At 65.3% G+C, this 24,678-nt stretch overlaps 4 protein-coding genes across 4 annotated transcripts; 1 reads left to right on the top strand and 3 right to left on the bottom strand.

Moving 5' to 3' along the window:
* Window positions 1–5: 5 nt before the first annotated feature.
* On the bottom strand, window positions 6–6,517 carry CHLRE_10g421100v5 (uncharacterized protein). The gene is made up of 3 exons (XM_043066473.1): window positions 5,989–6,517; window positions 3,446–5,852; window positions 6–3,296 (listed from the first exon to the last, which is right to left on the bottom strand). The coding sequence occupies exons 1-3, from the start codon at window positions 6,306–6,308 to the stop codon at window positions 1,044–1,046; spliced, it is 4,980 nt and encodes a 1,659-aa protein (XP_042919870.1). The 5' UTR covers window positions 6,309–6,517; the 3' UTR covers window positions 6–1,043.
* A 56-nt stretch (window positions 6,518–6,573) lies between these two features.
* CHLRE_10g421079v5 (uncharacterized protein) lies at window positions 6,574–8,607 on the bottom strand. The gene is made up of 4 exons (XM_043066472.1): window positions 8,431–8,607; window positions 8,204–8,336; window positions 7,903–7,966; window positions 6,574–7,719 (listed from the first exon to the last, which is right to left on the bottom strand). The coding sequence occupies exons 1-4, from the start codon at window positions 8,465–8,467 to the stop codon at window positions 7,642–7,644; spliced, it is 312 nt and encodes a 103-aa protein (XP_042919869.1). The 5' UTR covers window positions 8,468–8,607; the 3' UTR covers window positions 6,574–7,641.
* Window positions 8,608–8,837: 230 nt separating this feature from the next.
* On the top strand, window positions 8,838–16,433 carry CHLRE_10g421050v5 (uncharacterized protein). The gene is made up of 15 exons (XM_043066471.1): window positions 8,838–9,086; window positions 9,334–9,603; window positions 9,767–9,885; window positions 10,184–10,290; window positions 10,477–10,888; window positions 11,065–11,238; window positions 11,403–11,478; window positions 11,702–11,951; window positions 12,143–12,583; window positions 12,771–13,698; window positions 13,817–14,057; window positions 14,306–14,375; window positions 14,562–14,852; window positions 14,991–15,195; window positions 15,377–16,433. Exons 1-15 carry the CDS (start codon window positions 9,001–9,003, stop codon window positions 16,084–16,086), a joined length of 4,380 nt encoding a protein of 1,459 aa, XP_042919868.1. The 5' UTR covers window positions 8,838–9,000; the 3' UTR covers window positions 16,087–16,433.
* Window positions 16,434–16,435: 2 nt separating this feature from the next.
* CHLRE_10g421021v5 (uncharacterized protein) lies at window positions 16,436–24,357 on the bottom strand. The gene is made up of 4 exons (XM_043066470.1): window positions 23,985–24,357; window positions 23,086–23,162; window positions 22,885–22,928; window positions 16,436–22,664 (listed from the first exon to the last, which is right to left on the bottom strand). Exons 1-4 carry the CDS (start codon window positions 24,071–24,073, stop codon window positions 17,637–17,639), a joined length of 5,238 nt encoding a protein of 1,745 aa, XP_042919867.1. The 5' UTR covers window positions 24,074–24,357; the 3' UTR covers window positions 16,436–17,636.
* Between the last annotated feature and the right edge of the window lie 321 nt (window positions 24,358–24,678).

Below are 24,678 nucleotides of genomic sequence, written 5' to 3'. Positions count from 1 at the left end.
TCACGACTTTCCGTAGCTACCTAGGAGCACACGGACAGCAAATACAAGGCCCCAAATTACACAAATCAACTTGCCACGGAAAGTATGTCAAAACACCCCAGGTTTCTTTTTGCGTTATGAAATATAATACAATGCATGTATGTCCATCCTGTGACAAGCTCAGGAGGTGGCGCCGAGGGCCCGATTGAAAGCGCGATTTACGTGCAGTCACAGAATTTTGCACTGCTCTGCGCAGCCCCGGGCTGCTTGACATGGTATCCATGCACTGTGATGTATTACCTTTAATGTCCTCACGGGTAGGCTGCCCATGAAACCGGGCCCCGTCGGGCAGTCGGGCAGGCACCCAGTTTTCCTCTGATCCAACTCGCATCGCTTTGCAGTAAAGTATGGAGTGCCTTTGTCACAGAGTCATTCGACCCTGAAAGCTCGAGGGGAATGGCCCGGCCTACTAGCGCCTGACGCGTAGAATGATAGAAACGTTTGGCGGGCTAAATATGGTAAACTCAGTAACTGTTTACAATGGGTGCAAAATGGTTGCCAAGCCAGCTACAAGCCCTTGGCACTGCCGCGGGCTCTTGCGCGGGCCCGCCGCAACGGAACGCGGGCCGCTTCTGTCAACAGCTTCTTATTGTCCAGATGGAGCCTGATACGCCTCACCGCACCCGCGTGACACTCACTGAAGGCCTGTAGTTGAGCTGCCGCAGGCAAACTAGGCTGTCCTCCACCTGCGTGTATCGTGTAGCGGCTGCACGCACACCTCCAGTGCGCTGCATACGCCTTCAATTCAGCCTTCAAATATGTATGGCCCAACCTGCTACGACTACACTCGACATTAAAACACACATAAGAGCTGCGACAAGGGAAGGCGCACTTGGAAACGTGCCTGGTACTCTGATAGCACCACAGGCAGCCCAGACACTGCTGACAACTATACCTATACAAACAATGATTTAGCTAACCTCCCGGCAAACGCAAGGACAAATTTCATAAGCTAGCACAGCTGCACTGTGCATATGATAGCACACCGCCATCGTATCATACCATTACACTCCGCTGCTGAGGTCACGTGCGCGCGACAGCGCCGCTGCATGCGCTACACGATAGCGCGCGCAATCATCAAAGCAGCCGGCTACACCAGCGGTGGAACCTCCGTTCAGCGTGAAGCTCCCGCCGCTCTCTCCGCCGCCCTTGTCGCTGCGGCCTGCACATTTCGACACCGGCGATACGTCTGCCAGGGTGGGCTGCGCTGTCAGCGGCAGAGCGGAACTCAGCAGGCCGCCGGCCCCATCCCGTGCCGCTGACGCCGCTGGCGATGCCGACGTCGCCCGCAGCAGCTGTGTCAGCGTGCGCGCCTGGCCCAGCAGCGCTGCCACGTCCGGAGCTACGGCTGTGGTGGCTGCAGCCCGGGATACTGGCGCTGGGGCTGAACTGGCACGGGTAGCCATGGCGGCGCTGCTGGTGCCGCTATCGCTGGGGCTCACAGCTACAGCAGCTGCTGCAGCTGGGGCTGTGGTTGCCAGCACCCCGCCACCAGCCACCACTTGCGCGTGGCCGCTGCCACCATCCGTGTTCGCCTGAGGTCCACCGCTGAAGCCCTGCTGCAACTGCTGCTTCGGCAGCGGCTGCTGCTCCGTTCCGTTGGGGACTGCAGTCTCGCTGGGTTGCGCCAGCACATTCAGCAGCTCCGCCAGCAACCCTGCTGCTGGACCTGCAGCCATGGGTGCTTCAGCACTGCTGGTCGGTCCACCACCCAGCCACGCGTCCCGGACCTCTCTGCCCACACCCGGGTGTTCCGCGAGCGACCGCACTGCATCCCTCACCGCCGTGCCTGCCACCGCTGCTGCGCCTGCCAGACCTTTGGCCGCTGCCATGCTGCTGCCGCTACGGCTCGCATCTGGGCCGCAGATCCCGACCAGGGCGTCGCGGCAGGCCGCCAGCAGCTCCAGCGGCCGCGCCGGCAGCAGCTCCTGGCGGCTGGGCAGCCAGCTAACCAGCGGCACAGCCAGCCAGCGGCACCACACCACTGCGTGCGCGACAGCCGTCTCTGCCTCCGTCCCGGCCTCCTCAGCCGCTAGCTTGTCACCAGCAGGCTGCTGGTGGTGCAGGACGAGGGACCGCGAGGCCTGCAGCCGCTGTGCCGCGGCGGCGCAGCCACAGCGCAGGCATGCAGCCGCCGAACCCCGCAGCAGCTCCAGTTGGCCAGCCGCCGGCGCCGTTGTGCTGCGGGTGCTTGCAGCCTGTTGACCGGCGCCGGCAGCACTGCCGCCGCCGCCGCCACCACCCTTCAATGGCGCCAGCGTGAGCGCACCTCCACTGCAGTCGCGGAGCGCCGCCACGGCCGACCTCGCGGCCGCATCGCACGCCGCCAGGAGCCGATCGGTCCGCTTGCACGCGGCCGTGAGCTGCTCCTGCAACCCCGGATTCCCGGCCTCGGCTCCTGCCTCGTCATGCCCCGAGAACGGCGAAGCCTTGGCCGCCCCAGCCGGACTAGGAATCTGCCGCCCGGACGCCGCAGTCATTTTGCCTAGCGTCAGCAGCAGCGGAGACAGGTCTGCAGCGGCGGCCATGTCATAGCGCGGCCCCTCCGCAGGCCGCCGCCGCTGCGGCGCCCACAGTGCGGCCGTGGGGGTGAGAGCCACAAGCTCGCAGGCCACGTCTAACAGGCGCCAACCCAAGCGGGCCTCCGGGCCTGGCGGCCCCGGCTGCTCCAGGCCTGCTGCACGTGTCGCCAGTCGCAGGCACGAGTTCAACGTCGGACCCCAACGCGCCCGGCGGAGACAGTCTCCCAAACGGCCGTCTGCCCGGTCCGCCGCGCCCCCACCCTCGCCTGTTTGCTCGGAGCTGGAGGGCTGGCGTACTGCAGCGCCGCCCGCAGTGCTGTTGCCGCCTGCCGCGGCGCTGCGAGCCAGCACCACGCACAGCTCCATGTTGCGGGTAAGACGCTGCAGTGCTTGCGGCGATGAGCCGGGAAATGCCTTGGCAACGCAGCCGCCAGCGCCCGCCGTCGCAGCAGCAATCCCAAGCTCCATCTCCGCCTCTGCCGCCTGCACGCCCGCTGCCAAAGCAAGCGCCTCCCATGCCGCTGGCACAGCGCCACTGAGGCCCGCGTCCCCGCCTTTTGTCCTGGCTGCAAAAGGCGACTCTACTGGCTGCGAGAAGCCTGGCATGCTGCTGCTGCTGCTGCTGTTGCTACACGCGTAGAGCGGCAGCGGCTGCAGCTCGGTGGTTGTGGAGGAGCAGCCGCGGCGCGACACCGCGCCTTGCAGGATGTCATACACCGAGTCCAGTGGCGCGACCTGCAGCAACGGCAAGCTGTCACCACTGGTGCAAAAGCAAGGACCCTAACGAAGCAATGATGACGCACAAAGGAATGACACGCCCGGCACACGGCACAGCTATCCTACTTGACAACGCCCGGACACAGCACCGGGCATTACTGACTCACGTGCTTCAGCAGCACAGGGCTGGGAGGCGGCCCGCAGTCCCCGCGCAGCAGCCGACACAACGCCTCCGTGGCGATCGCCGTCGCCTCCAGATGCAACGGCCCGCGGCGGCGCGGCCCGCAAGGGCTGACACCCATGCCGCCATTGCTGTCTTCATTCCAACCGCCAGAACAGGTGCCCCCTTCGCACGCGCCCCAAGCCGCCGCGCCCTCAGGCTCCTCTTCAACCTCAGGAATGACCCAGTCGTAGCAATCCCGGCCGCCTGCCAGAGCGCCGCCAAGTCCCAGCCCACGGCCGCTGCCGCCGTGCGCCCGGACAGTGCCGCCGCCGGCCCCAGCATCCACAGCCGCCACGTCAGCAAGCGCTGCCTCCAGCTGCTCCCCCAGCCCCAGTCGCTCCAGTGTGGCCCACCCCAGCAGCGCCGGCTGTAGCTGCGGCAGCAGCGCCAGGTCACGAGCCGCCCGCGCCTCCATCTCACCTGCGACGTCTGCCTCCAGCCTCTCTGTCCCGGCCCGGTGTCCATCACGACGCGGCTGCTGCCGACACCCAGCCCCAGGCTTGTCGCAGGCGTGGCCACGGCTGTTTTGCTGTGCCTGAGGCGGCTGAGGCGGCTGATGCGGCGGCGGCGGCGCATGCGGATAGACCAAGTCCAGGAGGCCGAAGCACCAGGGCTGCCATGCACTGCAGGGGCTAGCTTCGAGCGCCATGCCCGCAGCCGCCGCCAGCGCAGTCCCTTTTGCCAGGTGGCAGAGCAGGCTGACCTGCAGACGCTGAGCGGAGGGCGCCAGCAGCAGCTGGGCTGCACGGACAGCCACCGGCGCCGGCGGCAGCTCTACCGAACGGCACGGCATCCCCAGCGTGGCGCCACAGCTGCAACCAAAGCCGCTAAGGCAGGCGCTTGAGCCGCAAGCACTACCCGTGCGCCCGGCAGCAGTGGCGTTCAGGGATGAAGCCAGGGTGGCGAGGAGCGACGTGGCGTGGGCGAGGCTGCAGAGACCGTGGCGCAGGCTACGTACCAGGGCTGTGTACGGGTCTGTCTCTGTGCCCTCCTCGTCCTGCTCCTCGACCGCCTGAATGCTGCCAGCAGCAAGTCGTGCGTCACCAGGCTGCTGAGCGGAGCTTTTGGCGGCGGCGGTTGCAGCCGCCGTGTGTGGCTTCGCGCCGCGAGCCTTGCCTTTCTGCTTGCGCAGCTCCCTCTGCGTGAGCACGCGCCCACGGATACCGCCAGCGCTTGCGCTTCCTGCATCCGCGGCAGGCTGCAGAGGCTGTGGTGGCGGCTGCGGACGCGGTGTTGATGGCGGCGGCGGCGCGGGCGCGGGCGTTACCAGGTACGCGGCGCACAGGACCTCCACCAGCTGACTGGCCTCCAGCGCCGCCACCAGACGCAGCACCCCGGCAGGCCCCGCCCCCGGGCACGCCAGATGCTCGTCTGCGCCCTCCGCCTCGGAGCCTGGCGGCTCCGTCATGCCGGGGGCTGCGGCGCTGTCGTGTGCGCACCACAACATCAGGTACAGGTATCGACTGGACCGGCCCAGCACACACGCGCCGTGCGGTGTGCTGAGCAGGGAGGGCGCGGCCGAGGCGGCGGCAGTGATGCCACAGCCAACAGCCACGTCTGCAGCATCTGCCTCCGCCGCGCCCGAGGCCATGCCCAGCACCGACGCCACACACGCATGCCCGCTGCAGGCGCGCCGCGCGCGGCCCAGAAGCGCCGCGGCAGTAGTCTTGACGTTGCTGCTACTGCTGCTGTTACCGCTGCTAGTGCTGGCGCCGCCCTTACCACCCGTCGCATCCTCGCGGTGGCCCTCGCTCCACGCCACCGAGCAGTCGATCCCACCGCTGCCTGTCGCCGGGCCGCGGGCCATGTCGAGGGAACTGCGCGGCGATGTCGACCGCGGCGAGGAGGAGGACGCCGGCGAGGCGGCCGGCGAGCAGCAGCTGCAGGGCGAGCATGACGCCGACGAGCCGCCGCCGGAGCTCCGAGCACCAGCGCTGCCGCCGCCACCCCTGCCGCATGACGCGCAGCTGGAAGCACTCGACGTCAACGCCGCCGCGGCCGGTGGAATAGGAAGCGACGGCGGCGGCGCTAAGTGGCAGGCGCGCACGACGTCGGCAACCGCCACAGCCAACGCCGGCGAGGTCAGCTGCTCGGCCAGCCGCGCCCGCAGCTGCGACACGGTGCAGCGCGCCTCAGCGCCACGGGACGCTCCGGCCGCTCCGTCAGGCGCTCGTGGGCGGCTCATCCCGTTAGGTGCTGCGTGCGTCGCGATGCTGCTGTTGGATGTGGCACTGCCAAGGCCGGCCGCGCAGTCGCCCGGCTGCAGCACGCCCGCCTCCAGGCCGTACACCAGCCGCTGCAGCGCCGTGGCGGCGTGGGACACCAGCGCCAGGCCCGCGTTTGCAATGCAGCTGCGTGGGAAAGGGGTTTGGCGTGAAAAGTTGGGGGAACGGAGACGTGAACATCACGGCCCAAGTTCACGGCAACTCTTTATATCTGGCGCTGAACTCCATGAAAGGCAGTTCGTCCCCTCCCCGCCGCACACACCTGGCTGCAGGGTCTCCCGCCAGCATCCTGCATGCCGTAGCTTCTAACGCGGCTTGGCCCGCCTGCAGCGCTCCCGCGTCCAGCCACAGCGCCGCGACGGACACGGCGTGCCGGCATTGGTCCGGTTCTTCGTCCAAGCCGAGGGGCGTACACGGCGGGACGCCGGCTGCTTCCGGACCGACACAGATCCGCATGGACGCATTCAACTCGTGTAGCGCATCCTCCAGTGCCGGGGACTTGAGGGCGCAAGACTCAGTCGAAGCCCCATGCAACTCAGCCAGCAGCGCCAAGAGACCGCCCACGACCCTTCCATCGTCCATTTTTGATATTGAGTTTCAAGTTGTCTTTTGCCAGCTGTGCGTGCCCATGCGCTATCTGTGCAAAGCGCGGAGTCCTTCGGCTCCCGACACCGGGCCCAAAACGTTGCCTACAGCGGGCATGTAGCACATTTCATGTTGCACTGAGTATTGTGTTGGGAAAAAAGTTTCCTTTTGCCTGCAAAGCCGGTCTCCGAAAACTGAAAGTCAAGTCGAGGTCCATAGCGATACAAATTTGCTGGCGGGCATCAATGAAAGCATATCCATACATCATATATCGGAATCGGTTGCATTCCGCATTGGGCAAAATACCTGCGGTGACAGGCTGACAGCTCAGCCTCTGAGCCTGCCACTTCACACAGTACGCCCTCCTCCGCGCGCCCCTCTCCCCTCAAAGCCAACGCGACATTCCACCCTGAGACTGCTCACAACATCCCAGCATTTAACCATCACCGCACCAAGCTGCTCCACAAAGTGACCTGACACGATTGAAGCCAGCAAGCAGCGACGGTCTGAGCCATTGTCGTAGACCCCTCCTTCGTGACCTTCTTTATGACGGCTCCTACCAGCCTACGCAGCCACAAACACGCACAAACATGGTGTGTATGGTCCAATACCACTGTCGTGCAACCATCTTAGCCGGCATTTGGCATATTGGCTCCAGGTAACAGTGGCACAGTGCATGGCCGCATATTTGGATCAAACAATCACCCCTGAAACCCGTGCAACCTTGAATGCACAGACATCACCACGGCCAAAGGCAGTACGTTCTCTGACTTTAGCAGGGCCGACGCATCAGCCAGTACGCCCAACAAAACTGGCAACACACGTGCTACAGAACTGGGGCCAGTCCTTGCCAAACTGAGGACTACACAGGTCGACCAGACAGGAAGAACCACAACAGCTGCGCTCAGGTGATCATTTGCTAAACCTTTAACCGTATACACACTGGTTAATCGTGCTGAGACGCACACGCAAACGCTCACGGTCACACAAACATCTCCTCATGTCAGTTATCGGAGTGCGTCTCTCCGTCTCTCGTCCCTCCATCTGTCGTATCTTTCGTAAGCCCATCCGTCATCTTGGTAAACCGTAACCGTGCGCATGCTCGCGCCCCCGGTGCCTGGCTGCCGCTCACGACAGTCTCCACATGCCGCCCCTCTGCGCTGCCATCCGCCCGACAGTGGGGCGCAACGCCAGCCCAAGGCCACATGAGGTCGAAGGGCGCACTCATTGTTGTGCTCCTCCATTTGAGTTTTGTTGCTAGTAGTACAGTCGCAGGCAAGTGCTTTTGTGACCCGTCGGCCAGCTGCCTCATAGCACTGCATCACAGAGCTCAGTAGTGCCGCCGCCCCGAGGTGTTGACTTTGTGCTCGTCATCGTCATCAATCGCCACATACTCCGGCTTGACGTCCTGCGCGAGCGACAACAGGACAACAGGAAGCTTTACGCGCCGCCAAGCCCAGTCGAAGTGGACACTCTGGATGCCACACGAACCGCCGAGTGTGGCGCGCCGCTGTCTCACACTTTCATGCACGGCTACCCCCCGACCAAGCCAGGGCCAGACCCAACCGGCGCTGCCGGCGCAGGCGCCCACCTGCATGCACTTGTGCATGCTGAGCTCCATCTTCAGGTAGCCCGTGTAGAAGATGGGCATGATGCTGCGTGCGGGCAGAAGGGGCAGCAGGGGGGTTGTGATGTCGCGATTTAGGTAAACAGCGTAGACCAGGTTTGCGGGGCCTCCGTGGTGGTCACCGCCATACCCGCACGCGCGCGGCCAGAAACCCTTTCAGCCCGACCCCCGCTCCCACGCAACGAACATTTGAAATCTATGTTATCTATCAGATTGATCCCCTTCTAGGCCCTGCGCCGTGAAGCCCGCGGTGGTCCTTACGCACGTTAACGCTGTTCGCGCGCTCGCATTGAAACTGTATCGGAAGAATGGACTGTATTTCATTGCTGCATAATATAAGCCGCCACTGATGAAGCTTGCCTTCAGCGCCGCGCCCGCACCAGCCATGGTCGAGTCCCCTGCACAGAAAAGGAGACATCGGTGTATCGGTTTGCTGAGTTGAATTTAAAAGAGCGAAAGCTCAAATGAGAACAGATATCATAGAACACGCACATAGGCAGTCCTCGCCGTGCGAGTGGTTGGGGTTCATGCTGTTAAAAAGTATTTGGATTGACGTTTGCTTGAGTGCAGAGGCGCTGTAGGTAGTACCGTGCAGCGCGCGACAAGAATAACATAGGAGTCGGGATTGCCATCTGCGCGCTCGGCCCATGCGGAAGGCAAGGCAGCAAGGCTCAGGACATAAGGAGGCAAGCGGATATGCGACAGGTGTATGCGTCCTATGGTAGAGGATGGGGGCACTTCTGCATCCCCCGGTCTACTCGGGGAAAGGGGAAGAAAGGGGTTTGGGGCGGGGGAGGGGCGTGTCAGCGTGCCAAGGTTTGGACTGTTGGTGCGACGGTAGCTCGGCGGAAATATCGATACACGTCTAGTTATCATGCAAAGCAGATATCAACCTAGTACCTTACGACGACGGGCCAGAATGAAGCAAAGAAGTTAGCTGCTGCGTTGCTTACAAAGCTCGGCTTTGTGCATATGGCTTCAGCAGCCCGTGTCCTAATAGGATGCTTCGTGCTCCTGGCGGCAGCGAACCCAGGAAGCGCGCTGGAACCTGTACGCGAAGGCATGCCAATATTGCCAGATAACCTGTTCCCATCCCCGGTTTGCACCGGCTTTGGCGTTCTGGGCATGCCAACAATCTGCAATTTAAGGTGCGTGGGCTGGCGCCGGTCAAATTGTCAGCGACCTGCTTGTCCGACACGCGGTCTACCCAACGTCCTGTCGACCTTAGTGCCAGTCTCGCGGCGAGGCTCTTGCGCCCCTGCCTGAATGATGCAAAATCGCTGAGTATACAGGCTATGAAAGGAGGGGCCCTGGGGCTCCGCCGGTGTACTGCGGCCAAACCTTGGGCCACACCTGGCCTCAACCGCTGCCTACCCCTACTTCGCTTGCGCACAGGGACGGCGCCACCTTTGCGCCGGCGCTCCCCCTCCTCACACACAACCTGACCGCCAACACCACCCTCACCGGCCTCCCTGAATTACCTTGGCCACACGCCGGCGGGTATCTGGGCGGCGCCCCCGGCTGGCCCCGACTGCAGCTCTGGTCGCCACCCGCGTCCCACGCTGTGTGGCCCTTCATCCGTGTCCCCGCCGGCCTGCGGCTGATGCTGCAAGGCCTCACACTCACCTCCTACCCGCCCTACGCCAACCGAACCGCCTTCAGCAGGTGAACCCGTCGCGTTTCTGCTGTGCAGTGCGCCTTGGCGGCCGGGAGCAGGGGCGCCCATCCGGTGGTTTCATCCGTTGGTTGAGTCGCAGTGGCCGCCCCAAAGCCCCATCTCGTTGTGACTGTTTCTGTGTCCTACATGTGCGTGCGCCCGATCGTTTAGCCTACTGATACCGGACGACTTGACGCGCGCGGCGCTGCTACCGGCGGTGCTGGCGCTGGTGCGGCCCGAGAGCGATGTGCTGCCGGGCGGCGTAGCGGCACGAGAGGCGCCAACGCCGGGTGGGTCAGTGCGTGGCGTGGCGTGGCGTGGCGTGGCCGTGGAAGGAAAATGCACAATGGAGCATGCAGTATCAGGGCCAGGGCCGTTGGGCGTCTGGGTGGTGGACCTGTCTTGTGTCGACGGATTGTGGGGTGCGCCTGAGGGCCAATGGGGTGCGCCTGAGCGGCCGTGCTCGGCTATGGGCCCTGTGTGCCAAACAACCCAGCGCTTGTCCGCACCCACACGCCCCCGTACAAGCCATAACCCGGCCTCCTGCCTGCATGGCCCCCGCCCACCCCGGTTCGAGCACATGCGCAGGTGGCGAGCTGGCGCTGGTCAACGTGACCGCACAGCTGCCCGATTGCGAGGTGTGGGAGGAGCTGCGGCTGCAGCTGTGCCGCGGGCAGCCCAGTGACAATGTGCAGGTATGCGGCAGGGAGGCGCAGGACAGCAGATTGCCAGAGGTGCATGAGTACACAGTGTGGCTGGCGCGAGTGGCGCGGTTGGGTCACCACCAGAGAGATGGGCCGTGAGCAAAATGCGGCCAAGGGAGCCCAGTGCCGCGGGCTGATGACTGGTGACTGCCCTCATCCCGGCACGCCGCCACGCAGGTGTTCTCTAACCTCATCCACATAAAGTCGTTCAGTTACCGCGGCCTGATCGCGGCCGACGTCTTCCTCACCTGCATCAACACCTCCTCCGCGCCCTGGGCGGGCCGACAGCTGGCCTGGCCGCCGCCGCCGCCCTCGCCGCCGCCGCCCATGTACAGGTCATGGCTGCCCATACGCAGCGGCTGCGCCGCCACTGTACGCTCCGCTTCTGACCTGGCGACGGTCATTGATATGGCCGACCAGGAGCAGCTGCCAACGTACGATGTTGAGCAGGACGATCCAGTGTTCGCGATCCGGATCCAGGGCGTCGTACGGCTATCGGATCTGGTTGCGCCGCAGCAGTCACGCGGGGGCCAGACGGGCCTGCTGGAGAACGGCGCGCTCCCCGTGCGGCGTGCCTACCAGCTATGGGGTGAGTGATCCGCTGTTGCGGGCGCTGCCGCTCACTTTCGCCTGCAGGGCAAGATGTGTGCTGTGAGAAATGGGCTGTGGAGAGGCGGTGGTAGAGTGAACCATGACGGACGCGGGAATGTTCACTGCCGCGGTATCTTGCTGTCGCTCCCCTTTGCGCTGTGTCGCCGTGTGTAGGCCCCGACACTGGTGGCGCTACTCTGATGGACAGCAGCAGCAGCAGCACTAGGGCCCATCTTGACATGGGGGGGCTGCCTCGGCCCTTCGCGCTACAGCTGCCCAACCCGCCGCCCAACCGGGTGGACGGCCTGCGACGGCTGGAGCTGCGGCTCACCGGCCTGACCCTGTCGGGTGCGTGCGTGCGTGCCGCTTTGTCGTCATGTCTTAGGAGGAGGCCGAGGCGCGTGGGCTTGGGTGGCCGCGCCGTGGAAGTGTGACTGCTCGTGCTTTACGTCGTGCTGGGCGCGGCGGCGGGCGCCACCGACTGCTGAGAGGCGGTGTGCTGCTTGTTGTAGGTCTGGCGGCGGGCGACCCCAGCACCATCCCGCACGGGCTCCTGACGGCCGTGGGCTGGGCGCTCGGCATCAACACGTGAGTGGGAGGGGGGCGGCATGGGCCGACGAGCGGCTGAAATGAGAGTGCCTTCTACGCGATTATGCCGTGTGGAAGGGTGGCGCTGTGCTGAGCTGCCTGCCTGCCTGCCTGCCTCTTGACGGTCCTCACTCCCACCGCGCCAACCTGACTTCACCACGCACGAGTGCCACGCACCAGCGCCCTTCATTCCCACGCCGACGCCAACCTCAACTCTGTGCAGGGCCATCGTCGAGCGGGGCCAGAGCCAGGCCGCCCCCGCCCGGCTGATACTGCAGGACTGTGTGGTGGTGGTGAGCGCCGACGAGCTGGCCTACTGGCGCGCCGCGGCGGGGCTGCCGCCGCGGCTGGCGGGCTCGCAGACCGGCGGGAGCGGTGGAGCAGGCGTCAGGGGTGGAGAGGGTGCGGTGCTGCTGAGTGGAGCCAGCGCGCGGCAGTGGGGCGGCTGGCTCAACTCATCCATCGACCTCGAGGTGGGTGAGATGTGAGGGGCGGCAGCAATAGGTCGGGCAGCGGGCAGACTGGCATTGACAGGGCGTGCTTGGAGTGACGGCGCACGTGCACTCGACGGTCCATGGGCGGGCCACCTGGAGGGCATATGCCGCGTATGCCCCCTGCGGTGCCGTTGCACACTGACCTGCCGTCACGTGTACACCCCACCCAGGTGGACGCCGTCTCCCTCAATGGCAGCAGCAGCCTGGACAGCCTGACGCTGCGGTACTTGGACTACCCAGCGCTGGCCTTCCCCACCATCATGTTCAGAAACATCACCCTAGTCACCGCCGCCGCCGACCCATCCGAGGCGCCGCCCACCACCACCTCCCAGCCTGCTGGCAGCCCCAGCGGCAGCAACAGCACCAGTAACAGTAGTAGCAGCACCGGGGAGGCCGGCAGCGGCAGTAGCAGCGCCGAGCAGGGCGCTACGGCCTGGGAGCCGCTGTGGCCGGGCGCTGCTGATGGTTGGCTGCTGCGGCTAGCGGCGCCGCCGGAGGCAGTACTGGCGGAGGCGGCGGGCGCTGCTACAGCCGATGTGGAGGGCGCGGCCCGGGCTGCTACTGCCGCAGGCTGGTCCACGCTGCCGCTGTCGCACGTGCCGAGCATGCAGGCGAGCGGGGTGTGCTATTTCTTGGGCGGCTATTTGGTGTTGTCCCATGAAACGCTCCGCAGCAAGCATGTTGTGACGCGCGGTGTGGCTGTGCAATCCATGCGACGCTGGGGCCCAGGGCCCAACTGTTGCTGATGCCCTTTTTACTGCTGAGGATGTGTGTGTGTGTGTGTGGCTAAACCTGCAGGGATTCATTCCCGCGGCCGCGTGGACGACTGCCTTTGCCGCATTCGTGAAGGACCCTAGTTACCTAGACGACGGCAGTCTTCCGTCGCCGCCGCCCTCGCCGCTGCCGGCGTCGGCACCGCCCACCCTGCCAGGCGCGGTCAGCCTCACCCTCACAGGAGCAGGTACTGCGACACCAGTAGCGGCAGCCGGCAGCTCTCAACCCGTTTTCATCCAGGATTCTGCGCTTATTCGGATGCTGGGTGGCAAGGACGGGGCAGTGGGTGAGAAGTCACTGCCGCCCGCAGAGCCGCCCCTGCCGCCCGATGCGCCTCGGGGCAACGGCGGCATAGTCCCTGGCGGCGGCGGGGGCTTTACAGGCGGCGGCATCAATGCAGGCGCTGGCCTTAGGCGGCGACAGCTGCTGCAGCGGTTGCGTCAGCGGTTGCGTCAGCTGCAGTGGCAACAGCAGCCAATGTACCCCGGGTGGCGCCAGCGGAGAACGCTGCTAGGGGGCGGAGTGGGCAGCGGCGGTGCCGACGGGGGAGGAGGGGATCAGGCAGGCGGGTTCCAGTCGCTCAGCGTGCCTGGCAACGTCAGCCTGTTTGGGCACCCCTGGTTCCCAACCATTCTGGATCTTTCAGACATGGTGGCGGGACTGCAACTGATCAACGGCAGTTCGGTTGCTTTGCGGCAATTGGTGCTGGTCGGACTGGCAGGCGGGCGTGGCACGCAGCTGTCGAGCGCAGTGCCCGACAGCGGGGTTGCCAGCGGCGGCGACGGGAAAACCGGGTCGCCCGGGCAGCAGCAGCAGGCACCGGCGCCTCCGAGCGACCCGGCGTCTGGTGGTGTTGGTACCAGTGGCGGCAAGGAGCCGTCAGCTGGCGCCCGGAGGAGCGGGACAAGGAGGAGGAGGCTGCAGCAGGCCGGGGCGGGTGCTTGTGCTGCAGGTGCGCTCAGGCTGAACCGAATGCACTCATCACCACACGCCTGCTTTACGTTTCCTGCATTTGCAATGCCTCCACACAACTTGCCGTGTAACACACCCACCTGTGCGCCGTCACACAGGCTCGTACATCAACCCCGCCACGGAAATGTGCATGGCGTGCGGCCCCGGCACCTTCCAACCGGTGTCTGGCACCAACGCCACCGCCTGCCGCCCCTGCCCGCGCGGCTCCTTCACGCCCCTGGCGGGCGCCACCGACTGCAGCGCCTGTCCGCCGGGGCTGTCGTCAAACGAGCCGGGGGCGGCGGACTGTGAGTCGTTGTGGCTGCCGGCGGCGTCACTGCTGGTGTTCGGATTTGACAGGTGCGTGGGGCCGTGGTGTGTGTGTGTGTGTGTGTGTGTGTGTGTGTGTGTGTGTGTGTGTGTGTGTGTGTATGTGTGTGTGTATATGTGTGTATGCGTGTGTGTGTGCGTGTGTGTGCACGTGGTTACCGCATTGAGCAGTGGCGCGTGACGTCCGAGATCGCATTACCAACCGCGGCCGACCATCATGATTGCACCAGCACCCACCCACCACCCACCGACACTCCCACCACCTATGCCTCGTGCAGGACGTACGGCACAGCTCCCCGGGTGTTCCTCCGGGACGTGCTGCTTGTGCTGCCTGATTTGGAGCTGCAGGTGGGTGCGGCTGCTGGAGGCGGGTGTGGCTTTGGGGCGTTGCGGCCCGACGACGTCATGGCTTGGGGGCGCGGAGGTCGTGGGGGGGGGGTACTGGAAGGGGTACCCAGACTACCCACCACGCCGCTCTACAAGGCGGCCCAGGCAGCCCGTTTGTGTGACCATGGGCGCAACCGGCTCCCGCAGGTTTTGACGGCCTTGGCAATCGAGCTGTCGGCGGCATTATCAAACGCCACTAACAGCAGTAGCAGCAGCCCTGGCACGGGAGGGGCCACGGTGGTTCCTGCCTCGCCAGCTGCACTCGTGACCAGCGCTGCGGTGGCGGCGGCTGTGGAAGCGGTGGCTGGCTCTTATGCCGAGCAGCTGAGCAGCAGCGGTGGCGGCAGTAGCAGCGGTGGCGGCAGTAGCAGCGGCGGCGGCAGTAGCAGCGGCGACGCCGCGGTGCGAGCCCTTGCGGAGCTGCTGCTTTCATCGGAGGTGAGCGCACATGTTCTCAGTGCTTATCGCTTGGGCATATCTGACAGGCTTCGTTGCTTGCCGGGCTTGTCACGTCTGCGCTCGTGCTTGATTCGTACTGGCCCCCGGGTCCCCATGCACGTGTATGTTTCCCTGTAGTTTGAGCTGCTTGAAAGCGGAGACGCGACCAACACCAGCACTGGCAGCAATGACACCATCAGCAGCAGCAGCAGCAGCAGCAGTGGTGGCGGTGGGCTGGCTGATGCAGCCGGCGATCCCCTTGGGGCCGAGCTGGTGCTGCGGCGCGTGGCGTATGCAGGCGTGCGCGGAGTCAACGTGCGCCTTGCCTCCCGCAGCACATACTGTAAGACACCCACACACGTCTCGCAACTTGCGCAGTGCAATGTACCGTATGCAATGTGTGCGCATGAAAGGGTACGTTTTACCTATGTCTCACACCCCTCGCAGCGCCTTCCCACACCCATTTCGCACCTACACACAATGCAGTAACACTGCCCACGTTGCCCCCACCACACCGTACACAGACGCGAAGGAACTGCAGGCGGAGCTCGGCGTCCCAGCCCTGCCTGACATGCCGCCAGGCGCGCCGATGCCGCCCACAGCGCCTGCGCTGCCGCCGGACCCGCCGTCCCCGCCCCTCACGCCGCTGCGGCCGCCGGTGCCGCCGCGGCGGCTGCCACCTAGCGTCTTTCAGGACGGCGGCGGAAAGCCGCTCCCTCCTTCTGCAACGACGCAGCCACCGCCCCCGCCAGGGACGCTGGGCACCGGTGGGAGCGGCGGAGCGGGGGCGTCGCCCGCCGCTGCGTCGCCGTCGGCGCCGGGATCCTCCCTGGTCGGCGAGGGGGTGGGTCCGGGGAGTGGAGGCGCGGCGGCGGGTGCGGCGGCACCAGCTCCGGGCGGCGGCAGTAGCAGCGGAGGCGGGGGCACCGTGTACCTGCAGCCGTGGCAGGCTGGCGTGATGGTTGCGGGGATCGTGGTGGGAGTGGCAGTGGCGGCGACGCTTGGTGGCATCATCCTGTGGAACAGATGTGGCCCGCCGCCGAAGGCGGGAGCGCCGCCGCCGCCGCCGCCAGTGCCGAAGCCGCTTGGCGGCGGCGCAGCAGTTGGCGATGGAGGGCATGCAGCAGTAGCAGGCACGGCTGTAGCAGGTGGTGCCGGCCGCGGCGCTGCAGCGGCTGGCAGTAGCATTGAGCTTGTAGACATGGCTGGCGGACGGGATGGCACTCGGGCGTGAGGGGCTGGAACATGCTGTGGCTCGGTTGGTCCTGGGTACTGCACAAGTACTTGGATGTTTGGGGCTGGCTGGTCTTAGTGATGGTGGGGGTGCTCGTAATACTGTGGCTGTTGCGGACGTTTACCAGTGAGATTGGCGCGAGATCGGGTCTGAGGGGCGAAGGCGGAAGGCAGCGGATGCATCGGAGGTATCGAGCCAACCAGGCTTTGGCTGGGAACGGATGCAGCAGGGTCCGGTTGCATACGCGACATGGCTATCATAAACACCGTTCCATGCGCAGCCCATGTGATTCTCCTAGCGGGGGGGTGGGTGGCAAACTGGCCCCATAGTTAATGAGCTGTAAGTGCCCGCAGCGCGCGATCTATCTTAGCCCTCGTGATGCACGAGCTAGCCATCTTCGTCGCCTGATCAACCACCGAAAGCATCCAAGCTCTAAATCATGTTGCTAACCAACAACTGCGTGCGCATGACGCGTGCGTGTGTTCGTTTCATCGTACGAATGGCATGATGGTGCTTGTACGGGCGGTCAGGTGGGGTCTCCATGGCACCAGGCTGCCTGACCCCTCCACACCTACCATCGACCCGCATCGACCGTGTGCAACCAACGGAATCCAAACTGGACCCAGATGGATCGTGGCACACTGCCCATTCATTTCATCTAATGAAGTGCCGCCCGTCCCCAAGGCCGCATACCCCACGCGGGCCGCGACCCGTTTACGGTGATGTTGGCAACAATGCCGGGTTGCACGCCCCGCTCCTCATCTCATCAAGCCAGCCTAAGGAGAAAAGCTCATACACCGTCATAGACCATTCCAACGTGCTAGGCAGTGCGCTTGATTATATATGACCCTCACTATGTCAGGAGTGAAGTGAGCAGAGCTACCAAAATAAAGCGCTCACACGCGCGCGTTGCCGTAGTTTGCATAAGGTACGGGCCGAGACCCGTTCACGGTGCATCATGTGGCCCCAAAACAACAGGTAGTAAGCTGAGGGGCTCGTAGCTACACTCTTTAACGACTGATGATCAAAAATCACGTGATCATGGCACATGCAGGCGTGCGTGTCACATGCACACGAACGACTGCGGCCCCGCATTAGGCCCAATGATGCCAATCATGGCCAATCAATCTATCAATCGCGTCAATCAGTGCACGTACGGTGCTCCCTACCTAACTAGCCGCGCCCCAGCCAAACCAACACAACTGCACATCTGGTGCAAGTCCCTCTGTCCCCATATACATGTGCGTGCGTGCAGCAGGCCTCTGCGTGCGCATTGCTGCGCATGCCCAATGTAAGAAGTGTCCAGCTGCTCATTTTGTTCAGTAAGCATCAACATATGTCACAGGTATGGGAAGTGCCAAGCAAAGGAAACCGGTAAGACCCACCGCAAACCCTGCTGAAATTCCTGCTGCGAAGAAGCCTTAGTTTCATTGTGCAAGTAAGTGGCAGCCATGTCATGCATTCATCCAATTATCACGAGCGCACGGGAGTGTGGGGCCTTCATTCGTGCTGCAATATCGTTCTGCGTGACAGCGATGCATGCCCGACCATCACTGTTGGCAACGGTAGGGATACGTGGGATGCGGTTGCGCCGCCCACTGCTCATCAGCGCTCTGCTGTTCGGAAGCTGACATCCAAGCACCGCCGCCATGGCCAGGCACTGCGGCCGCGGCCGCTGCCGCCGCTGCCGCCACCTGCTGCGGCTGATAATGCTGCTGCTGCAGGTGCTGCTGGTGCTGCAGCTGCTGCTGGAAGCTACCAGCAGCAGTCCCAGTAGTGCGGTCGCTAGCGCCGCGCCTGCCGCTGCGAGCCGTCCAAGTGGCGTACAGGGCATGGGGCGCGTCCATGCCGGCCGCCGCCGCCACCACCCCTGCTGGCACCGGCTGCTCACACACCGGCGGATGGCTCCAGTTGGCAGCAGCGGCTGTGGATGCGTAGTGTGCGGCCGGCGGCCCGCCGGCGGCAGGGGGCGCGCTGCCCAGCTGCTGCGGCCTGCTGCGGAGCAGATCCTGCCGGGGCGGCGGCTGTGCCGACGGTTGAAGATGGTAAGCATACAGGTATGCGGCGGACGCGGACGCCGCATGACCGTAGTACCCGCCAGCAGCGCCAAGTGACCTGGCGCGTGCGAGGACTGCTGGGGGGGGCGCGGCGGCGCCACCGTTGGGCCCGGCTGTCCATGTGGTTGCGTCTGTGGCGTACACAGCACGTGGCTGTCCAGTCATCAGCGCTGCAGCGGCGGCACCTGCCGTAGCACCTGCCACCGCGACTGACGCAGCGGAGGCGGGCCAGGCAATGCTGTGCGGCCGATGCGGTGCCGCCGCCGGCTCACTGCCACCAGCAGCCGCCGCAGGAACCGCAGGAGGCGTGTGGCCCGGCGGGCCCCAGGGTCCGGCGGCAGTGCCGGCGGCGGCGGGGCGGTGGGAGGAGCCCCAAGCTGCCGCCGCCGCGTAGGCGGTATGGTGGTGGGCCAGCAGTGGTGCCGCCGCGGGGGGATACAGGGGCGCTGCAGGCGGCTGACGCAGCTGACGGTGATACCAAGGTGGCGGCGGCAAGTGTTGCCGTGGCGGCGGCGGTGGCAGCGGCGGCATGCCCGCGGCAACAGGATGCCATGCGCCTTCCACCCAACCGCCGGCGGGCTGCTGCGTCTGCTGCTGCGTCTGCTGTGGCTGATGCTGTGTCACTTGCACGGCGGATGCGGTGTTGGCTGCTGCATACGCATGCACGGGGTAAGCGTGCGTGTGACCGCTGCTGCTGCCAGCAGCCCCGTACGGCTGGCCGATGCCAACGGCTGCGCTGTGTGCGTGGTCATCCACTGCCGGCGGCGGCGAGCCGACGGCAACGGCCGCGAAAGCAGCAGACGTGGCAGCCATTGCGGGGGATGGCACTTCCGCCGTGGCCACCGCTGAAACCGCCGCAAAGTGCACGGGCATGGCAGAGACGGGATGCCCTGTGCCGCTGGCGCCGCCATGCGCCATCGCCATCGCCTCCACGTGCTGCTGCTGTTGGGCGCGTTGTTGCAGCTGCTTTTGCCACTGCTGCTGATGCTGTTGTGGCTGCTGTTGCGGCTGCTGTTGTTGCTGCTGTTGCTGCAGCTGTTGCGGCTGGTATTGGGTCAGCATGGGTGACTGCGGTGCGCTGCGGGTCCCCACCTGGATACCCAGCTCATCCATCAAATAATCAATCATGTCAACGCGATCGTCGCCGTCACCGTCGCCACCCAGCAGACCGCCGCCGGCTGCCGCCGCCGCCGCTCCTTCTACAACACGAGCCCCGACGGAGCCGCCGCTGACAAATTCAAGGCTGCTGCTGACCGTGAGCCCCGCATCAGCGGCACCTGTGGTGCCTGTGGTGGCGCCCGCAGCCGCGCCCGTGCTGCTGCCATCACCCGTGCCGCCACGCGCGTAACCAAACCCGAGGCTGCCCTCGCCGCCGCTGACGGCTGGGGGGGTAACGCCCCCAGACCCGGAGCGCTGCTGCTGTTGCTGTTGCTGATGGTTATGCGATAAGAACTGGCTGGCCTCGTGGACAGCGGCATTCCTTGCCGCCGCGGCCACAACAGCAGCCGCCTCCGACGTCGCGCGCGCAATGGGCGGCCCCAGCAGACGCATGGGCGAGCCAAAGGCCGCGACAGTGGAGCGCGTGCGCTGCAGCTGAAGGGCCGACGGGCCCAAAGCTGCTGGCGGCGCCGAGCCGACCCCATCAACGGCAGAAAAGCCGTGCATGGTGTAAGGATGTGATGAGTACTGCTGCCGGTAGCTGCCGTCGCCGCCAGCGCTACCGCCTCCGGTTGGAACCGCTGATGAGTATCCCACCCTGGCATCCCGAGCTATTGCGTTGGGCACTGGGGCTGAGGTGGATGTGCGGTGGCCAGTTGCCGTGGCGGGGGCAAAGCCGCCGAACGCCGTGCCCGCCAGCATGAGCTCCGAGTGCGTCTGCTGCTGCGCGCCCGCAGCTCTAGCGCCGCTGCTGCCACCCCCTGCTACAGCCGCTGCCAGCCCGCTGATGCCTCCTGCTCCTGCCTCTGCTGCTGCTGCAGCTGCCGCCGCCGCCGCCTGATCCTCTGCCATAGCTCGAAAGGAGGGCACATCCGGGAGAAAATCATCATCATCAAAGTGCGGCTCGGCAGCGCCCGTTCCGCTTGCCGGCTGCTGGTGCTGGTGATGCTGGTGCGAGGCTGGCGCCGCCGCTTGCCAAGATGGCTGCTGCTGCTGCGGCGGCGGCGCCTGCTGCATTTGGGCACCGTTGCCGGCGACACCAAGTGGTGGGGCGGGGAATGCGGCAGAGGAAGAAGACAGAGGCGGCGACACGGGTGGACAGCCGTGTTGCTGGAGCAGGAAAGGGTTGGTGAAGGCGGGCGAGGGTTGCGGCGCCGCGGAGGGATGCAGCGGCGATGGCGTCAGCGACTGCGCCGCAGCTGCGCTGCCTGGTGCAGCCACTGCGACTGCCCGAGGCGCCAGCGTCTCAGCAGACACCGAGAAGGGGTTGGTTGGCAGCAGTCGTGGCAGTGGCTGTGAAACTGCAGGAGCGTCGGCGGCACAACCGGCATGAGCGTGGGCGCCAAAGGCAGGCATGCCAGAGGATGATGAGGCAGCGATGCCATTGATGGCCATGCTGCTGGTACACGGGCTGGCTGCGTGTGCAGCAAGAGGCGTCATCCCGCCAAATGGCGGTCGCTGGCTGTGCAGGGGATGGGAACGGTGCGCATGTCGCTGCTGCGCCTGCGCCTGCTGGTGTTGCTGCAGCACCAACTGCTGGTGCAACTGGAGCTCTTGAAGCTGCTGTTGCTGCTGCTGGTGTTGCTGTTGCTGCGCCAGGTTTTGCTGCTGGTGCTGTTGCTGCATCTGTTGCTGCTGGCGGTGGTGCTCTTGCTGCATCAGTTGCTGCTCTTGTTGCTCTTGCTGCTGCTGGCGCTGTTGCTCCTCTAGGCGCAGCTGCTGCTCCTGTTGGCGCCGAGGAGTGCACGCGTGCAAGTGCACCCGCCGCGGGCTCGAGGCGGGAAAGGCCGGTGCCAGCATTGCCGCCGCCCCGGAAGCAGCCGCTCCCACTCCCGCTCCCGCCGCGGCCACTACTGCTGCAGCAGCTGCAGCCGCAGCCGCCCCCGTCGCCGCTTGCGCCCGCTCTGCCAGGCTCCAGCGCACCTCCGCAGCGCTGCAGTTGTGTCCGCCACGAGCGCCATTGCCGCTGCCGCGCCCGTCATTAGTGCCGCCGCCGCCAAACCCTCCGGCGGCTGCGCCGCCGCCACTGCTACCCAAGCCTCCAAGCTCGCCGCTCCTGGTATCAAACACCTCTGCCTCGCCCTCCCCCTCCTCGAAGTCAAAGTCAGTGTCCTCGTCCATTGTAAAGTAGCTTAGCAGCGGGCCCTGTTGCGCGTTGTTGTCGCTGCCCGAGTAGAGAGCACTGCTGCTAAGCCCGCCGCCACTCGCGCCGCCAGCGGCATGCGGACTGGCAGCGGCTCCGCCGCTCAGCAGCAGCAGCACCGGCGCTGTAGTCCCACGGTGGTAGCTGCTGGGGTGTTGGTGTCGCCCGCCGAGCTGGTGACCGCCGGGACCGCCGCCGCTGCCTTCGGCGGCGGCGGCGGCACCATCCTCCACGCCGCCGTCCTTGTCGCCGCCGCTGCTGCCCCGACTGCTGGTGCTGCCGCCGCTGCGGCGCCGGCGCCGGCGCAGCTCCATGGTTGCGTCTCCATTGGCGGTCGCAGCGCGCTTGCTGCCGCTGCCACTGCCACTTTGCGTAGCATAGCCGGCGCCGCCGCCGCCATTGTTGGCACCACCGCCTACACCGATCGGGGCACCGGCGGGGTTGTACCACAGCGGCTGGCTGCGGCTCCGGATAGGCCGCGGCTCGTTGACTGCCGCCGCAGCCTGCTGCTCAGCCGCGGTCGGGGGCAGTCGCGGCACGGCCGCGGCGGCGGCGGCGGCGGCGCCATGGTCGGCGCCAGCAGCAGCCGTGAGTCCGACAGTGGCGGCGGCGCTCCGGTGGTCGTTGCCTGGCACGGCGGTGCTGCCGGCGCCGGTCGCGGCGGCTGCTGCCGCATCGCCGTGGCCTATCCCGCCGGCGGCGGCCTGCGCCTCTTCGCCTTCCCCCGAGGTCACCCGCTGTTGCCGCCCCGCGCCACCGCCAGGGGCGCCCCGCTTCTTGTTCTTGCCCTTGCCGGCAGATTTGAAGAAGCGCAGGCGCGCGACGTTGCGGAGGATGGACCATTTGAAGGGATTGGCGACGGCGCCGCCGCCACCACCGCCTGCACGCCCATCACCGTCTTCACCGGCGCCTTCGCCCTCGCCGCCACCGTCTTCGCCGCCACTGTCGCTGCCACCATCCCGGTCGCTGCCGCCAGCACCACCAGCACCTTCCCCGCCGGCCTCAGCCACGGCCGGCTGTAGCTGCTGCTGCCCGGCGGGCGCGGCCGCGGAGCCGCTGGGCCCGGCGGCGCCCTCGCCTATCCCCTCAGCCGCACCGTCAGCGGCTGACGCACTCGAGCCATCTGGCAGGCCATGCACCGCCGCCGCCTCCACCGCCGCCTTCGCCGCCTCCAGGGCCCTCATGCGCAGCTCGGGGTCGCCGCAGGTGGGACCCACCATCTGCAGTGATCGAGCGACATGATCACATGGGTCCCATGTTATGCTATGCAAGTTAGGGCGAGGGAGTACAGTCAGGGAGGGCTGCAAGGGAGGGCATGCATGATTGCAAGCCCATCAGCCAGCAGCAGCATGGGGACGACACGAGGCTGCATCAAGCAACGGTTCCACACAAATGAGGCCATGGGAACTGAGCACACTGCTAAACGCAGCACGCACGCACCTGAGCATAAACTCGCAGTGCAAGGTTCTCGGTTGAGGGTTTGACTGCGCGAGGTAGGGTCGAAGAAGCAGAGGAAGGTCAGGGATGTGCGAGTTTCATGAATGGGCGGATGGTGCAGGAACCGTACATAGCAGCAGGCCCAGCCACTTGCTTGGCAACCCATGTCCCATGAGACAAGCAGAGGCGCGCCTTGCGGCTTACCAGATCTCAGAGTGCTGTAGAATATGTTCTTGACATCTGCGTCTGTGCGCGTACGGAAGTGCTTTGCGATGAGCGCCCTGTACGGCAGGTCGGGGTCACACAGGGCGGGCCGCAGGGTGGGGGCAGTGGGAATCGGGTTGGCACGCTGGGCGTACGGACGGAGACACTGCGGCCCGTCACTAAACCTCGATCCATAGCAATCCAAGACCCCGATGACATCGTCTAGACGTGACATAAAGGGCATGCATGGTAAGTGGCTCAGGGGGCAAGCAAGGGAGTGCTTAGCCGGGATGCACGCAGCTGCCGGACACGAAGCCACGCGAGATACCGTACGGTCGTGTACGGATGGAAGGGCCGCATGCGTGGGGAAGGGCTTTGCACTCATGATCCCTTGTCGCCGAAGGGCTGGGATAGACTAGCTTGACGTAACTAGGACGGCACGAGGGGGGGGTCGGAGGGGGACCAAGGTGGGGAGGGGGGTGGGGGGCCGAGGGGCCAGCGGTTGCGGCCACCGAGCGTGCCACCGAGGCAGAACTTCAAGTCTGACCACCCGTCAGCAAGTTCCTCAGCTCAGCGCTGATGGTACAAGCGCAAGCCTGCCTTGCGATCTAGCCCGGGAGCCGCGCAACCAAAACCGTGTGAAGCCTGCGACTGTGTGAACAACTGTCTGGATAAAGCCGGCGGGCACAACACGTCTGCCCACCTTATGCCGCGCCCAGACATGCATGGGTGTATACGGAGCTCGCTATATGGCTTGGAGCTTTCCAGGCGAGCTGGGCGTGCGCGCGCGCGAGCCGGTCACAGAGACTACAGACTGCAGTCCGTGCCGCGCGAGTGTTCCAGCAGCAGCGCCTGGCGAATCACCGACTCGCCCTAATACAAGGTATGGATCGACTTACCATTTGTTACCGGCGTGGGCGTGGGCGACACAGAGGCTCTGATACTCGCACGCCGTCCAGGCTCGCCTCGACGGGCCTTCACGCCCCATTTGAGGGGCACTATGTGGCACCTAGAGCCAAACGGTATCCGTATACAGCAGCAAGTCCCTGCGCCAAGGCAGCAAAAGCTTGTTCGCTAGTAAAACAGTTCAGCGCGAGTTTTGGCACAAGCTGCTGACATGCAGACCTGAGCGACTAATCCCTACCAACTTACTTAAAAGTGGGGGGCAAAGGATGCAAGCGGCCTGTCGAGGCGGGCCGACCGGGCCGACTACAGTCTCCGGCGCCTGAGGCCCTGCAGCGTCGAGGATGCTACTGTTATGTTGCAAATGGTTATATCCTATATGCGTAAGGACATACAAAAATCTGGAGGCGCGGGTAACAACCAGTTCATACTGGCTTTTTCCAGAGCGCATCCGACGAGTCGCGCGGGGCAAGGCCGCAGCGTGCGACCATCTCAAACTAGAGATTGACGGCTTCTTAACGATACCAGCGGCGGCCCGAGATTGCGCCCTTGGCACTGTAGTGACCGTGACTGACCCTCCGCTGACGCCTTACTCCGTGACCGTCGACTGGCGCCCTGGCCGCGTGCCTATTATGTGTTGGTCCCTGATGCCCGTCCCGACCCTACCTGCCCCGCCCTACAGACGTACCG

Source organism: Chlamydomonas reinhardtii, chromosome 10 (assembly GCF_000002595.2).
Source record: "Chlamydomonas reinhardtii strain CC-503 cw92 mt+ chromosome 10, whole genome shotgun sequence".
Taxonomy (NCBI): Eukaryota; Viridiplantae; Chlorophyta; class Chlorophyceae; order Chlamydomonadales; family Chlamydomonadaceae; genus Chlamydomonas; species Chlamydomonas reinhardtii.
Note: the sequence above shows the minus strand (reverse complement) of the source record. Positions and strands in the feature narration are given on the sequence as shown.

Coding starts and splice junctions, on each gene's coding strand:
- CHLRE_10g421100v5 (XM_043066473.1), bottom strand. CDS start 6,308: ATGGACGATGGAAGGGTCGTGGGCGGTCTCTTGGCGCTGCTGGCTGAG. Junction 5,853..5,988: donor GCGGGAGACCCTGCAGCCAG/GTGTGTGCGGCG, acceptor TTTCCCACGCAG/CTGCATTGCAAACGCGGGCC. Junction 3,297..3,445: donor GCCCTGTGCTGCTGAAGCAC/GTGAGTCAGTAA, acceptor CCGTTGCTGCAG/GTCGCGCCACTGGACTCGGT.
- CHLRE_10g421079v5 (XM_043066472.1), bottom strand. CDS start 8,467: ATGAACCCCAACCACTCGCACGGCGAGGACTGCCTAT. Junction 8,337..8,430: donor GCACGGCGAGGACTGCCTAT/GTGCGTGTTCTA, acceptor TTTTCTGTGCAG/GGGACTCGACCATGGCTGGT. Junction 7,720..7,902: donor GCATGCACAAGTGCATGCAG/GTGGGCGCCTGC, acceptor TCGCTCGCGCAG/GACGTCAAGCCGGAGTATGT.
- CHLRE_10g421050v5 (XM_043066471.1), top strand. CDS start 9,001: ATGCCAATATTGCCAGATAACCTGTTCCCATCCCCGGTTTGCACCGGC. Junction 9,087..9,333: donor CCAACAATCTGCAATTTAAG/GTGCGTGGGCTG, acceptor GCTTGCGCACAG/GGACGGCGCCACCTTTGCGC. Junction 11,479..11,701: donor TGGGCGCTCGGCATCAACAC/GTGAGTGGGAGG, acceptor AACTCTGTGCAG/GGCCATCGTCGAGCGGGGCC.
- CHLRE_10g421021v5 (XM_043066470.1), bottom strand. CDS start 24,073: ATGGGGCGTGAAGGCCCGTCGAGGCGAGCCTGGACGGCGTGCGAGTAT. Junction 23,163..23,984: donor GCCCACGCCGGTAACAAATG/GTAAGTCGATCC, acceptor CCTGCCGTACAG/GGCGCTCATCGCAAAGCACT. Junction 22,665..22,884: donor CACTGCGAGTTTATGCTCAG/GTGCGTGCGTGC, acceptor CGATCACTGCAG/ATGGTGGGTCCCACCTGCGG.